The sequence below is a fragment of the Lutjanus erythropterus genome, chromosome 22, assembly GCF_056507025.1.
Source record: "Lutjanus erythropterus isolate fLutEry1 chromosome 22, fLutEry1.hap2, whole genome shotgun sequence".
NCBI lineage: Eukaryota > Metazoa > Chordata > Actinopteri > Lutjaniformes > Lutjanidae > Lutjanus > Lutjanus erythropterus.
The window spans coordinates 27,815,462-27,827,873 of record NC_139338.1 but is presented as its reverse complement, the minus strand read 5'-3'; the positions used below and the strand labels follow the sequence as shown (position 1 = coordinate 27,827,873).

Genomic DNA, 12,412 nt, shown 5'->3' with positions numbered 1-12,412 from the left:
TGCTCCAGTTTAAGATGAGACCAAACTTTTCTCTTCATGTTTTTGAGTTTTTTTGTTAGCATGCTAACATATGAACCCAAGCTAGCCAAGCATGGCAAACATTAGCTACACCTGCTAAACAAATGCATGTTAGCCAACCTCCTGACTCCATCTCTCACACCAGTACACTTATTTTTGTCAGGTGGTACTTTGAAAATTGCTGTATCAGTTATCAGCAGTTTTTTTTAGCTAACTTCTGCAATATTTAGCTAAATCAAAAGTGAGCCAGCTACTAATACTTGAAATTGAATATACATCCTTGAATGCAACACTTATAATGGATGTATGTAGTCTTTTTCCATTAGTGCTAATTGACTTAGCAGGAAGACAACAGTGCTAATTAGTATCAGTAATGATGTCTGTGTTCTGTTTAGATGCACTTCAGTCATTATTATTATTAATTATAGCTGTTTTTCCCTCCAACATGACAAAAAGTCTGCTTTGAAAAAGGTCTATAAAAACATCAAAGGACAAACTCTGACAGAACCATGTGGAATTTTTAATGACAGACTAAATGTCAGCCTCATTTGTTAGTTTATGTATCAGCCGGTGGAAAATCCAGTCCAGATAAGCTGATAAATAACAATCAGCTCCTCATTCATAACAACCTGCAACTCGAACCTTATCTGACAGTAACTCTAAACAGTCCGGTGGAAAGATGCCCACATAATCTGATCAGACCAGAGTGGACGGAGTCGGCTGCTTCCTGCGTGGGCACTAAAAAGGGCCAGTCCGTGGCTTCATTTAGGGTTTCCATCATCAGCTTCAGTAGGTTAATTCACTCACAGAGGTGCAGATCGTTCCCAGCCTCCACTGTCTGCACATAAATGAAGCCAAAATAACCCTGCAGATGGGACCTATACTGCAGCCAGCCACCAGGGGGCGATCAAGATGTTTTAGCCTGACTTATAATAATTGTTCTGTCTAATCATGCTTGAGTAATATTTGACATCATCTGTTGTTTCATATTATATTTCCTGTTCTAGCATCTTGGTAATTACTGTACATTAGCATTATGCTAACTCCACATTCAGTTTAAAATCAGTTCAAACGGGACGATTTGGAACATGATGAGTGAGGGAGAACTTGGGTTCATGAGAGAGAACAGGGTGGAACCACTGGTGTGGATCATTCATCGTTTTATTTATTTATTTTTTTCTTAAAAATCCATCTAGATATTCATCAGAGATAAGGTTCTTACATAACCCGAGGAAAATGTCATGTTCAAAACACAGATGTTTAAAAACTGAAATATTTAGCTTTTTATGAAGTCTTTACATTCCCCGCCAAATTTATGTAAGAAGATGTTTAAGTAAGGAGGACTGTGAAATATGAGAGTATGTGTTCCCTTCATGAAATCTGCACAGTGTGATGGACTGTATGTTGAATTTTCAGAGGACTGAACAGACAGCTCATACATTTGAGGCTAATGGAGGAACATAAGTTTGATCTTTACTTATAAAACTCAGACTGGGTTGCGCCAACAAGGATTCATTTTCAAACCCAATTAAATCATGGTTTAAGTTTAAATTGTGTTGCACCCAACTTTTAAAATAACTTAAAATGAAGAAAGATTAACTTCAAATGTCAGTTTAACGTTTTGGTGCAAGCGAATCCAATTTAACCTCAATTAAAAACTAAACTCCAGATAAACTTTGATCCAGTACTACATTTAAATTTAGCTAGATACTAGACAGCATAGCATTTTAACCTTTTAGCCTGCTAGCCAACAATAGAACTTAGTTACATTTTCGCTAGTTAGGAAACAATGTAACTTAAAACAGAAGATAACTAGTAAAAAATGCAATTGTCAGAATCCCAACTCTTAGTTTGTTTTCATCTGGTTTTGTTTTCATGTCTCATCATTAACTCTCCTGTCATTTCAGATCACGCCTCCCTCTCAGTCCATGCATTTGCTCACCTGGTTTTCCCCGCCCATCTCCACACCTGTGGCTCATTCTCCCATTAGTCCTTCAGTATATATACCAGTCCATTTCCCCTGTTCTCTGCCACATTGTCTTGTGTTCCTGACAAGCTGTCCAGCATTTTCCCCTGTTTTCTGCTCGATCACCTGGTTTTTGGACTCTGGATTTTGCACCTGCCCCTTGTCGGATTTGTTTGCTGATTTATCGGATTTCCTGGTTTTGACTGCCTGAACTGATTTAGTTAAGTATACTCTGCCTGCAACTCTATTGTTGTTGTCATGCATTTGGGTTCAAACCTGTTCTGGTGATTCTCACAGCAATGTTTTGTTAACTTTATTGCTGGCTAGTAAAAATGTAACATTGCTTTTAAAAACAAAAAACAAAAACAAACAAAAAAACTTTTATCCAGCTAGAAAACATAATGTTAAGTTAACTTTAAATAAACTTTGCTAGCAAACAGTGCAACATATTGCTCACTCTTTAGCAAGCAAACAATGCAATGTCTTGTCAAGGACTCGTGTACTTGGGTTCCAACAGCAGTCAAATTTGTTCTTCATTTATTGTAATTTGGATAAGTAAGCATCTCCATATTGATTAAACTCTAATTTTAGATTGCATCACTTTTTTTTTTACTGAACTGTTTATTAGTTTTTGATTGTGCAATAGAGCTCTGCTTAATTTTAAATCTGGATTGATTTGTTTTAAGCCTGATTATGAATAGCAGTAATCTTAGATTAAATTAATCTTTATTGGTGCAGCCCAGTCGGTCATATTTTTTATTATCTCAGTTCCTTCCATCACTTCACCAGCAACAACTGTCAAATATTATCAAAAAGAAAACATTTAAGCATATTTGGAAGTACATTTGGTTTCTTGCTGAGCATTAGAAGAGAAGATTGATATCACTGTCCTGTCTGTGAACGTCTATAGGTTATATAGCTGGAGCCAGCAGCTGGTTAATTGGAACAATTACCTCCTAGGCTGCACACACAGAATACGGAAATGAAAACTAACTGTTTTAATTTGGAGCTGAAACAAAGGAAACACCAGACAAACTCTGCTGAAAAGCTCATAATGGGTTTTACATAAGAGATTTTATCAGAGTGAGGCGGATTTTTCTTAGACAAGAACACAGACAGATGATGGTGAAAGACGTCTGAAATCGTCCCTCGATCAGATAGAAGAGTTTAATAAAATTCACTGAAGAATCAGCTGACGCCATGTTCTCTGCAGAATAAATAGGTGTTCAAAAGAGAACACTCATAACCAAGAAACACAAAAACAAAGTGCAATACAAATGATGGATCAGTGTACTCTAAAAACAAAAGCACAGAAACTAATAAAATAAAAGTACACAAGGGAGCGATATTAAAGAAACAACTCTACCATTAAACATTAAGTTTGGTAACATGACAGAGTACCAACATTTAACCACATTATATTATAATGTTAACAAAACATTTTATTGTTTGCTATCTTACAAAAAAAAAAAAGGTGCGTTATAAAAGGTTAGTTTGGATTCACCGAAGTCACACAATAATACAAACTAATTGATCCCTGTCGAGGCAAAATTATGTTTTTCTCAAAGGAGTCTGGTTACTTTGGAGACATCCATTTGGCTCATATATTGACAGTTTCCCATCAGAAAAGATATTGATTATATCTGTTTAAAATACGTGTTGACCCTGTCCACAGCAGGACATCGCTTAGTTTCCTGCTGCTTCTCTAAACTGGAGGCGTGTCGACCTCCATCTACTGCAGGTAAAACACTGACTGTGAAGAAGGACCTCATACAACCACACTTTAAAAAAAAAACTCAAAACTATCCCTTTAAAAACAAATCATTGAAACTAATAAAAAAGCAGAAGTTATACGTACACCAGCGAGTGATATAGTGATAAACACACATTTATATTTGGAACTATTAAGGTTAAAAACCTGTACAAACAGTGGTCATTCAGTTCTGTAGTTTATTATTTTTCAAGCCTCTGAGTATCACAGAGGGAAATATGTCACTTAAATTACTGAAAAATGCAGAAAATACTGTTCAGAATGATGTAGATAACAGCACCATCCAGTGTATCAATGATGCAACTGCAACACTGAATGACCACAAACTGTCTGTTTATTTAGCCTTTCATTCCAAAAACAACTACCTACCAAACTACCAACTATTCTGTAAATAACCTGAACCTGCTCGGTCATGTGATTTAATGTTCTCGTGTTAAACGCCAAATATGACAAAACTGAATCAGGAGTCAAACGCTAAATCAATAATCCTCTTTCACTGCAGCCATTTTTAAGAGGAAACAATTATCACAAGTGTTACCATGGATACGAATTAAGATTCAGCTCCTGTCAGAGAGGATGCTGCTGTTGTGCAGGTCGAACCACAGGAAAGACTCTGCTGCGCTAAATGGGACTTTAATTAGCATCATTAGTGACACCTGCGTTTATTCTAATATTTCAAATCAATATGGCTGCCTGTTAGCTCCAGTGAAGAATTTTTAATAACAGGTATTTATCTGAAGGAAATTAGAAGTCAAGATCATGAAATTAAACAGATTTCGTCTTATTAATGAACTAATAATAATGAACAGCACGACACCAGAAACCCAAAATGAGAGTTTAATTGGAGATCATTTACAAAATACAAGAAAATACATTTAAAAACTATTTTCCCAGAGTTCATCTTAAACAAATGAAACAATAGAAAAGTTTGCTGAACTGCTGTTTTACAGTGTTTTTAGTTACAAAAGTTTTTTTTTTTTCCAGAGCCTCAAATCTGTGTGGATTTATGATTTTATTGTGAAAGAGTTCATCCATTTTTTTTTGTCTTTTTATGTATCAGAAAGAAGCAAAACCCAGAACATTTTAAACACTCATAAATGATGATTGAGCACTTCTACACACTCCACGTCTCCAGTTTTGGAATTTCAAACTTTCCTGTATATTTTATTAACTTAAACTTCACTTTGGCAAACAAAGAACTGAAAAATAAAAAAAACTGTGACACTTTAAGAAACTTCAAACATAAGCTTTCAGAATCTGTATCCTTATGTATCCTTAGCATAAAGACTGGAAACAGCTAGCCTGGCTCTGTCCAAAGGCAGCAAAATCAACCTACCTGCAACAAACAAGCTTAAACATGTTAATTAGTAAGTTTTAGTTATAATTATAGGTGGATTTTGTTACCCTCAGGCAGAGCCAGGCTAGCTGTTTCCCCCTGCATCCAGTCTTTATGCTAAGCTAAGCTAACCAGCTGCAGGTTGTAGCTTCATATTCACTGTATAGGCATGAGGGGTATCAAACTTCTCAGCTCACTCTCGGCAAGAAAATGTTAAAGTGAATTTTCCAAAATGACAAACTGTTGCTTTTAAAGGGACAGTTCAGATTTTTTGAAGCTGGCTTATACTTTAGCCACAAAAAATAGAATATTAGTTTAAGTGGGTGCTATTCTTAGAAAATTTTCACCATTAGACAACCTTTTCCAGCCGGAAACTGATGTTATATAAGCCAAATATCACTTTTTCTCTCACTCAACCAAACTCCATTGGCAAAACAGTCATTTTACTTTGCAGGACACTGGAGTTTCTGGTCTACCACTATTTTGATCTGTTGGTTAGTTTGTGTTACTCTGTGACTTTGGTGTGTCCAAACTAACCTTTTAAACCATAGAAGTCACACACTAACAGAAACAAGCTTACCGATGGAGGCAATGGTAGACCAGAAACTCCTGTGTTCTGAGACATAAAATTGGTGATTTTGTCAATGGAGTTTGGTGTGATGTTTGGCCTAAAATAATAATGCAACGTAACAGCAGTTTCCTGTCAGAAAATGCTGCCTGACAGCAAGATGAAGTGGGGAAAATATTCTAAACAGATTTTTTTATGTGTCCAAAAATGTTTTCCGTCATCTACTGTAGGTAATTCACTGACTATGGATCAGTACCTCATACAACCAAGCTCCAAATAACCCAAATTATCCCTTTAAAGGAGGAAATTTTGTGGAAAAAAAAAACATGTAGAAACAAAACTATCTGTGAGTGTGTGTGTTAGTCTTCCTCCCAGGTGAAGTCGTACGGCTGGAACTCGTCTCTCAGCTGTTTGCAGCTCGCCTCCTCCTCCTCTCTGCTCTGTTTACACTCCTTCCAGTCGGCTCGAGTCGGGATGTTGAGCAACGCCTCGCTGGCCAGAACCTCCCTACAAAAACACACACACACGTGAATACTGTATATTAGACTGAAAAAACAACAATAACTACCTGAAAATGTCATCAGAGCCTCCAGGTTTTTGACAGACATTAAATTTTATCATCAGTTTCTGAGATGAATGTTTGGACTGTTTTGTGCCGTTTACCTTCCAAACTGCAGAGGAAAATGTTTCTGGATACGATGGAAGAGTTTCTCTCCCGTGTCCAACTCCACGTAGAAGTACGGAGTCCCCGGAGGAGCAATCTGAACACACACACAAAGCATTTATATGTCATACACGGTGTGTGTGCGCATGTGTGTGTGTGTGTGTGTGTGTGTGTGTGTGTGTGTGTCCACCTGTACCTGTTTGAGGTCTGTGTGTTGAGGAATCTCCATCAGCTCCATCTGCTGCTCCTGAGCCTGGACCATGAACGCCTCCTTGATGTCCTCTGTGCTGCAGCGGTCCAGAGGCACCGGGACCACCTGAACCAATCACCAGCCAAAAACAGTATTAGGTACGGGGTGGGGGGGGTTGTATCCGTTTATGATATTTCATCGTGTAGGAAGTGTGTGTTTGTACCTGTAGCTGCAGGTGTTGGCTCCTGTAGTTCCTCTCAAACAGGATGCAGCGTTCTCCTTTGCTCTTGTAGAAGCTCCTCAGGGCCGACTTGTACTTCTCCATCTCCTCCACCACCTCCGAGCTCAGCTCCACCACAGACTGGTAGTGACCGACGGGGAGGATCAGCATGTGGTGGGGTGTCAGACCGCCTTTAGCCAGAGCCAGGTAACACTGCAAACAAAAACACAAACAGTCTGATTAGTGTTTCAGTACATTTCTGAATGATTTTATGATGCTGTCAGCTGATGGTTGAAGGTTAAAGGTTCTCTGGTATAAACTCACATTTGTTCCGATACTGATGACGAGGTGTTTCTCCACCTGAGGACTCGCCAGACAGAACCAGCAGGGACCAGTCGGCTGAGCTGCACACAAGAAAAAATTCAATTCAAACTTAAAATACAATTAAATCTCTTTATTTTTTATTTATTTCAGGTGCTAATTCTGCTACTTTTAATTTTACAGTTTGACAACATTTAAACAAACACTGGCTGCAGAGCTGTAGCTGCTATTATAACAGCCCAGAGTCTGCAAAACTAAAAAATGACTCGATAAATAAATGAATATGGCTTTAAACGCACCAAAAATAATGCATAAAGACATGTTTAGAGAAAATACAGACATGAGTAAGTTTGGGAAAATAAATAGAGGTGAGGTGCAAAATGATACTGAAATAAATACACAAGTTTAAAAGTTAATAAATAAAACTGAAATTTAAATCTGAGAATGAATTCATTGATCAAATGTGACATAAACTGATATTTATTTAGATTTGTATTAACTCCTCTACAAAAAAAAGAAAAAGAATTCAATAAATAAATCCAGTAAATGTCGGTGTGTGAGTCTGTTTCAGACCATCTGCTGTAATTTCCTGATTAAAACACCGTCTGGAGCGATGACTTAAATTACAGATTACGTTTTACACTTTAATTTATTGGAATTTCTCCTCCTATAAAACCAGCTGTCTGTGATGTTTTCAGGACTGGTTGGACTCACGGTGCCTGCGGGGCTGTTTGGTCTGTCCCTGGTGATGCTGCTGCCCGTCTCGTCCGTCTCCGTCCGGGTGTCTCTTCCTGCCGCGGCCCCGAGGTCCGCCACCCTGCTTCCTGCTCATGTCGAAGAAGAACTGCTGGGCCGGCTCCTGAACAGACATTCAGAAAAGTAAGAAAAGTGTAAAAGTGTTTTAAAATACCAACCATTTTCTGTCTAAATGAGAGGTTTTTAATTAACATGCATTTCCATCACTCAAGCGTGACTACTGTTCTCTGTGTAACATTAGTGGGATAGGACAGAATATTTTAATTGGAAGCTGCTGTTATGTAAGTGAAATATCTCCCTTTCCAAACCAACCAAACTCAATTGACAAAAACACCTATTTTACCTCACAGAGCGCACTGAGTTGCTGGTCTACTGCTGCCTCGATCTGTTAGTTTCTTTGAGTTATAGGTTGATTTCACTGTTATAAAGCGTTGGCTTGGATTCACCACGGTGACATAAGAACACCAAGAAACTAACTGATCAAGGCAGCGGTGGACCAGCAACTCCTGTGTTCTGTGCAGTAAAATTGGTGATTTCACCAATGGAGTTTGGTTGGTTTGGAGAGAGTGGTATTTGACTTATACAGCAGCAGTTTCCCTTAGGAAAAGGCTGCCTGACAGTAAAGAGGTGAAAATATTCTAAATGAATTTTTTAGGTGTCTAAAATACATTTTGGGGGCCTGTCGACCACCATCTGTACCCACTGTAGTTCTACTTAAAATAACCTGAACTGTCCGTGTAAGCTGTAAACACATACACACACACTGTACCTCTTCCTCTGTGGTGTTGAAGCTCGTCTTCTGTTTGTCTGTCTTGTCTTTAGCGGAGCTCCTGTAGGGGTTTTCTGTGACGTCCTGCGGCTGCTTCACCAGCTCTGATGGATCCATCGTCTTCATGGGGATGATGTTGAAGGCGTACAGATACTGCAGCGATCACACAGACACACAAACGGGGTTACTCTAACATGAATTTTATCCTGTTTTGAAAGCTAATATTTATTTTAGCCAGCTGGAGAAGCTAAAATTTATGTTAGCTTGTTGGGGAAGCTAGCATCATCAAGTCACACTGAATCTAAAAATGTGTGTATCCTGGTTGTTTATTCATATTTGACCGAGTTATGCATCTGAGAACACACACACCTTCTTTTTGGCGGGGTTGTTGACGGTTGCCAGGGCGATGAAGCGGCTAACATGCTGAGCGTTTTCCTGGAGAACAATGTGATTTCTGAGAACAGAAACAAAAACACATGAAGAGTTCTGCTAACACACAGAGTGAACCACAGGAACATGATGGAAGAACGTTTAAGATGCTTTACTTTGATCAAACTGAGTCAAAATACTGCAGGTTAGATGATAAAAGCAGCAGAGGTCAGTGCTGAGCTCTCCAGTCTGCTGTACCTGTACGGGAGTCTTTCATAGTGAGCGCCCTCTAGTGCAGCAAAGTGGTACCGTGGTTTCAGCTTGTCAGCGAGGGTGGCGACGGAGCTGCTTCCACACAACTTAGTGTTCACTTCCTGCAAGAAACAAATTCATTCTTGACCTTAAGGGGACAGTTTGGATTCCTTGAAGAAAAATGAAATGATGGACTAGGTAAACGTCTTGTTACCGGGTTGTTTCCGTAGTGCCACACCCCTCGGGGCCACTGCGACGTCAGCAGGATGTCGACTCCTCTGAACTTGGAGCTGCTGGTCAGCGACGCCACGAGGGCCGACAGGTCTTTGGAGGTGAAGCAGTGAGCCGGGGCCGGTTCCTGCAGCGCCTCCCGACCGCTGACATAGGCGATCTGTAACCCCGACACGCCCGTGAACACACCTCGCCGACCTGAAACGCACACAGTTTTTTAAATATCATTTTCTAATCTCATCCATGTTCTCCTCACTTCTTTTCTTTGCATCTTAGTCCCTTTAATATTTTCCTTTAAGAGAACCAGGAGCAGCAGAGTCTCACCCAGATACGTGATGTTGTCGGCCAGCTCGCAGCCGTCAGAGCTCGGGAAATTCTTCACCGTCTCCTGACTCGCTGCGCCCAGGATGTAGGTGTGGATGGGAGCTGAGGAGGCACAAAACAGACTCAAGCTAACAGAACAAAACAGAAAACAGTTCCTCAAAGAGTGGAATCAAAAATCTATAAGTCTGAAATATTAGCTACAAACATGTGAAAGGTGAGTTGAGGTTGTTGCAGCTGCAGAATTTTTTTTTTGTGCAGACTTTTATTTTGTATTTATGTAATTTGGCAAAAAAAAATACGGGGTTACAGATGTGTTTCAGTCAACAGTTGTTATCCAGATGTTCGTACCTTTCTTGGCTCCTGTTTTGTACTGCTGCCATTCTGCTTCAGCCTCTGGCGTCGTCCCAAAAAACTCTCCGACACACAGAAGCAGCTGAGGAAACAACACCACGACATCAACACACTGATGGCAGTAACAGTAACTATCAAAAATGTAATCAGAGTAGTTGGAACTTCAGGCTCATTTACTGAACCGACTCACATCAAAAAGTCCAGTTTTCTTCTGGATGGTCTGGACTCGATTGAACAGAGCCGTCAGCTGGCCTTCAACGTCCCCACAGGCCAAACTGCAAACAGAAACACTTTAATTATAGAATTTGCTCCGATTATTATTATTTATCCTCTTTTTCTTTTTCTTTGCCACCTTCAATTGCATTTTTGAGGGGCTAAACATCCTGGATAGTGCATGAAACTTGGCACAAAATTCAATTGTGGTGAGAATTTATGTGTGATATAGATTTCAACAGTGGGTGGGGCAAAATGTTTTGGCCACGCCCCCCAAAAAGGAGACCCAGAGGCTTGTTTCACCGACATGCATAAAAATTGGTTGGTGCATGTATCGTGGCCAGATGAACAAAAAAGGAGCCATCGCTTAGAGCCCACAGGAAGTCAATTTTGGCGTTGCATTTTAAGAAGTTCCTCCTACAGAATTAATCAGGCTGAATTCAAAAATCTCTGATTCCAGCTTCTTAAATGTGAAAACTGAATATTTTTGAGTTGTGGACAAAACAAGACATTTGAAGAGGTCATTCTCCCGTTTGGAAAACAAAAACTGATCAACATTTTTTCTTCTTTTTTTCTTTTTCTTTTTTTTTTTTTTTTTTTACCATTTTCTGACATTTTGTAAACAACTATTAATATGATTAATCAAGAAAATTATTATTATTGACTGATTAATTAACTATGAAAATACAGATTGAGAGAACTAACGCTGTGAACTGTCCCTTTAAAGAGGCATTTAAGACTCTCCTGGCTGACAGTTTGAAAACACCACAGTACTGGACAGTTGCATCAACTTCCATCCTAAACCTCACACTGCTGAGTTTTACTTTCCGTCTAAATGAAACTTTACTGGTGCCTTGTTCGCCGCTAAACATGTCCAGCTGAATATTAAAGACATGATTTCAAATTCGGCAAACAAAACATGACCAGCAACCCCCTTTAAATTTGTACCATATAAACGTTTGTAACGACTCCGGATCATATTCTGTTAATGTCAGATTATAAATGTGCACGAGGCAGACTTAAGTTATATTTTGATAGAGTGCATGTATGCCGATTTTTTCAGTCCCCACCACTGATATCGTTTATGCTTCAACATTATATCTCATCAAGTACACAAACATGTAGATGTGTAAAATGGCCTAAAATAATCTATATTTTGAATGAGGTGCGGCACGGGTCATTGCGTTTCGAACTGGATTTATTGGGACCCTGATCACAAATGAAACAAATGCGTTTAAACTTTATATAAACCCTCTGTTACAGACAATATAAACTTTGCTCAATATGTTCAAGAAGCTCGAACAGACCTCCTGTCACATCATGGTTGAGATAAAATGAAATAAAAACTAACACAGACTCATCCAAAACATCTAACCAGACGAAACCTCATTAAAGCCACTTTATAATTTCATTATCATGAATATTTAAACGTTAAACTTACACTCTCAGCGGCTGTTCCCCCATGTTTTGGCTGAATTGTAGCAGAAAATGTTGAAATGTGTGGTTTGGATTTTTGCAGCTTGAACGTTCAGTTCATCGTCAATAGTTGTCCGATCGAAACAACAGCGGAACCGTTGACGTCTCGGGAAATAACAAATTGTTTACCTATAAAGTGTAGTTTTACGATGAACTTTAAAAATGGTAAAACTTGTGTAGTGTCAATATCGATTTTTAATATATACTTCACATTATTTATGTCAATCAAAAGACATAACTCGGGTTGTTACCCGGACAGATTTTTAAGGCGGAGAGAATGGTTGCCAGGTTTGATTGTTACACGCAAATTGAACTATTTTGACTTCAAGACAAAAATACTTTAACTATATAATTGTAACCAAAAGCCGACTTACTAACTTTTAACACAACTTTCAACCACAGAAATTCCTCCAAATGGAGAAGCTGCAACCAATGAATGTTTAGCATTTTTGCATTCATAATTAATTAATTAACAATCAAAATTGTTGCAGAATCAGTTTCTGTTGAAAGACTAATAAATTAATAATAATAGTTATTATTATATAGAATGAAATAAAATAAAATATAAAACATTTTCACTTTGTTACAAACACAGCCTATGTACAACCCTCCAGTTT

The 12,412-nt window shown here is 38.7% G+C and overlaps 1 protein-coding gene across 1 annotated transcript; it reads right to left on the bottom strand.

Moving 5' to 3' along the window:
• Window positions 1-5,797: 5,797 nt before the first annotated feature.
• On the bottom strand, window positions 5,798-11,798 carry cwf19l1 (CWF19 like cell cycle control factor 1). Its single transcript, XM_084710529.1, has 14 exons — window positions 11,761-11,798; window positions 10,297-10,381; window positions 10,104-10,188; window positions 9,756-9,857; window positions 9,415-9,629; window positions 9,207-9,322; window positions 8,949-9,033; window positions 8,580-8,732; window positions 7,769-7,913; window positions 7,058-7,137; window positions 6,737-6,946; window positions 6,520-6,639; window positions 6,323-6,420; window positions 5,798-6,166 (listed from the first exon to the last, which is right to left on the bottom strand). Exons 1-14 carry the CDS (start codon window positions 11,781-11,783, stop codon window positions 6,019-6,021), a joined length of 1,665 nt encoding a protein of 554 aa, XP_084566655.1. The 5' UTR covers window positions 11,784-11,798; the 3' UTR covers window positions 5,798-6,018.
• Between the last annotated feature and the right edge of the window lie 614 nt (window positions 11,799-12,412).